This window comes from Penaeus monodon, chromosome 4, assembly GCF_015228065.2.
Source record: "Penaeus monodon isolate SGIC_2016 chromosome 4, NSTDA_Pmon_1, whole genome shotgun sequence".
NCBI lineage: Eukaryota > Metazoa > Arthropoda > Malacostraca > Decapoda > Penaeidae > Penaeus > Penaeus monodon.
In genome coordinates, this window is record NC_051389.1 from 46918351 (window position 1) to 46920850 (window position 2500).

Here is a 2500-nt window from a genome sequence, read left to right on the forward strand (position 1 = left end):
AACTTCACCGAACCAATCCCGTACTTTTGGCAGGATACGGCTCATTATATTTTTCATCTTATTTAATATATTTAACATATTATCACATATTTAATAATAAAAAAAAACTGGATACCAAAATCTCACAAGTCATATAGAAAAAAAATTCGTTCATGAATCCACACTTTCATGATAATTTGTACATATACGTAATCACTTACATACACACACACAAGAAAAAAAACTCCTCCTTCAAGTTGTTGCTTACACTGAAGAAACTGATGTCTGTCGAATCAAGGGCAAGCAGCTTAGCCAAAACGCAAGATCCGCACCGGCGACCCATGTTCATCATGGGTCGCCGGTGCGGATCTTGCGTTTTTATCCACATCATATTATTATATTGGCAGCTTCGTATTAAGGCCGGATGCCTTAATAGGTATATCCTACAAGGCAACAGGGGGATTTGGATTGAGAGTTCCCTTCTCTTAGCCTTTGCCTGAAGGCTGCCCTACGGGGCAGCAGGGGGATGCAGTTTAACGTCATACCCAGGACACACACACATATATATATATATATATATATATATATACATATATATATAAAATTTTATGGCCGCGGTGGCCTAATGGTTAGAGCGTCGGACTCAAGACTGTCACGACGGCAATCTGAGTTCGAGGGCTCGAGTCACCGGCCGGCGCGTTGTTCCCTTGGGCAAGGAACTTCACCTCGATTGCCTGCCTAGCCACTGGGTGGCCAAGCCAGCCCAAGTCAGTGCTGGTCCCAAGCCCGGATAAAGTCAGTGCCGGGTAAATAGAGATGGTGACTTGGGAGAAAAAAAAAAAAAAAAAAAAGGCAATGGCAAACCACCGCTCTAAATTGCCAAGAAAATCATGGAAGCCCATGATCGTCAAGGCCGCGATGGCCGAATAGTTAGAATGTCGAACTCAATGTCACGACGGCAATCTGAGTTCGAGGGTTCGAGTCACCGGCCGGCGCGTTGTTCCCTTGGGCAAGAAACTTCACCTCGATTACCTACCTAGCCACTGGGTGGCCAAGCCAGCCCAAGTCAGTGCTGGTCCCAAGCCCGGATAAAATAGAGAGAATGATTACCTAAAAAGGTACCACCGGCACTCTCCGTGGAGAGGAACTGGGGACCCTACCACGTACTCACTCCAAGAGCATCACAACATGAAAACTACAATTAAGTATCATGCTGTGACCACGGCGGCTCAGACATGAACTTAACGTTAAAAGAAGAATATATAAATTTTTTAAATCTTGCATACTCTTCTTAAGGGCAGTCAGGAATTAATTCAAAGTAGGCCGTTTGGACATGTCTCTGGACATCCCTTCTTTTGCGAGCGCTACTAACTCCGGGGAAAATTCGCTGAAATTTTGACTGAGATTTATAATTAGAAAGGAAAACCCGACAACATCCGTCGCTGGCTGTAGAGGACCGCCGGTGAAAGTCTCAGCAGCATACCACGGCTTGCTCTTTAGTTCTTTCTCAAAGGTGCACGGACGTGTTCCTGCCATAACCGACGGCTACCCGATTTTGCCTGAGAGACCAAAATCTATAATGTGAGCGTTACATTCTCCGTAGTTAAAGCTGACTAAGCAGTTATCTAACTTGAAGTCGTTATGGACGATGCCCGCTTCATGCACCTCCTGAAGGCGTTCGGCCACGGCAACTAAAACCTTAAGCCACCGGTCATAGGATAGGGTTCCGAAAATGAAGAAGTCCTCTAGCGTTGGGTCATTGATGAACTCCATGACGAGCACTCCGGTGCGGATATTGGCGCAGTGCAACTTCGGCGCCCCACCACGACCGTTCAGATAAGCTAAGATGGCTGCCTCGTGGTAAGTCATAACATCTTTGCCAAAACAGTCATTTTACTTTACAATAACATGACCAACCTCAGAGGACCACTTTGTCATTTATATATCCGCGTAACAACCTTAGGCAATGGTACGTAACTTACATTCACCGAGTTTCTTCGTTATAAGTTGGGTGTCCAGCAGATAACCTTCAAGAAAATCTGTCATCCCAGAGATTGGATAATGCTTTTGACATGGAAAGACCATCCTGAAACAACAATTCAGAGTGTCAACAACTTCACCGAACCAATCCCGTACTTTTGGCAGGATACGGCTCATTATATTTTTCATCTTATTTAATATATTTAACATATTATCACATATTTAATAATAAAAAAAAACTGGATACCAAAATCTCACAAGTCATATAGAAAAAAAATTCGTTCATGAATCCACACTTTCATGATAATTTGTACATATACGTAATCACTTACACACACACATGAAAAAAAATCTCCTTCAAGTTGTTGCTTACACTGAAGAAACTGATGTCTGTCGAATCAAGGGCAAGCAGCTTAGCCAAAGCGTACTCTCTCTCTCCGGGTGCATTCTCAGTGCCTCTTATCTCTCCCTTTCTGTCACTGATTCTCTTTTAGTCTGTCGGTCCCTCTCCCTCATTCCGTATCTTTTCCTCCCCTTCGCA

The 2500-nt window shown here is 43.8% G+C and overlaps 1 protein-coding gene across 1 annotated transcript in view; it reads right to left on the bottom strand.

Moving 5' to 3' along the window:
• Nucleotides 1-1524: 1524 nt before the first annotated feature.
• Nucleotides 1525-2500, bottom strand: part of LOC119572578 (casein kinase I-like) — a 1341-nt gene continuing 365 nt past the window's right edge. Inside the window, exons 3-4 of the mRNA XM_037919681.1 lie at nt 1962-2018; nt 1525-1853 (exon numbers count right to left, since the gene is read on the bottom strand). Coding sequence (XP_037775609.1) covers nt 1525-1853; nt 1962-2018 — 386 coding nt within the window. The remainder of the gene's footprint in view (nt 1854-1961; nt 2019-2500) is intronic.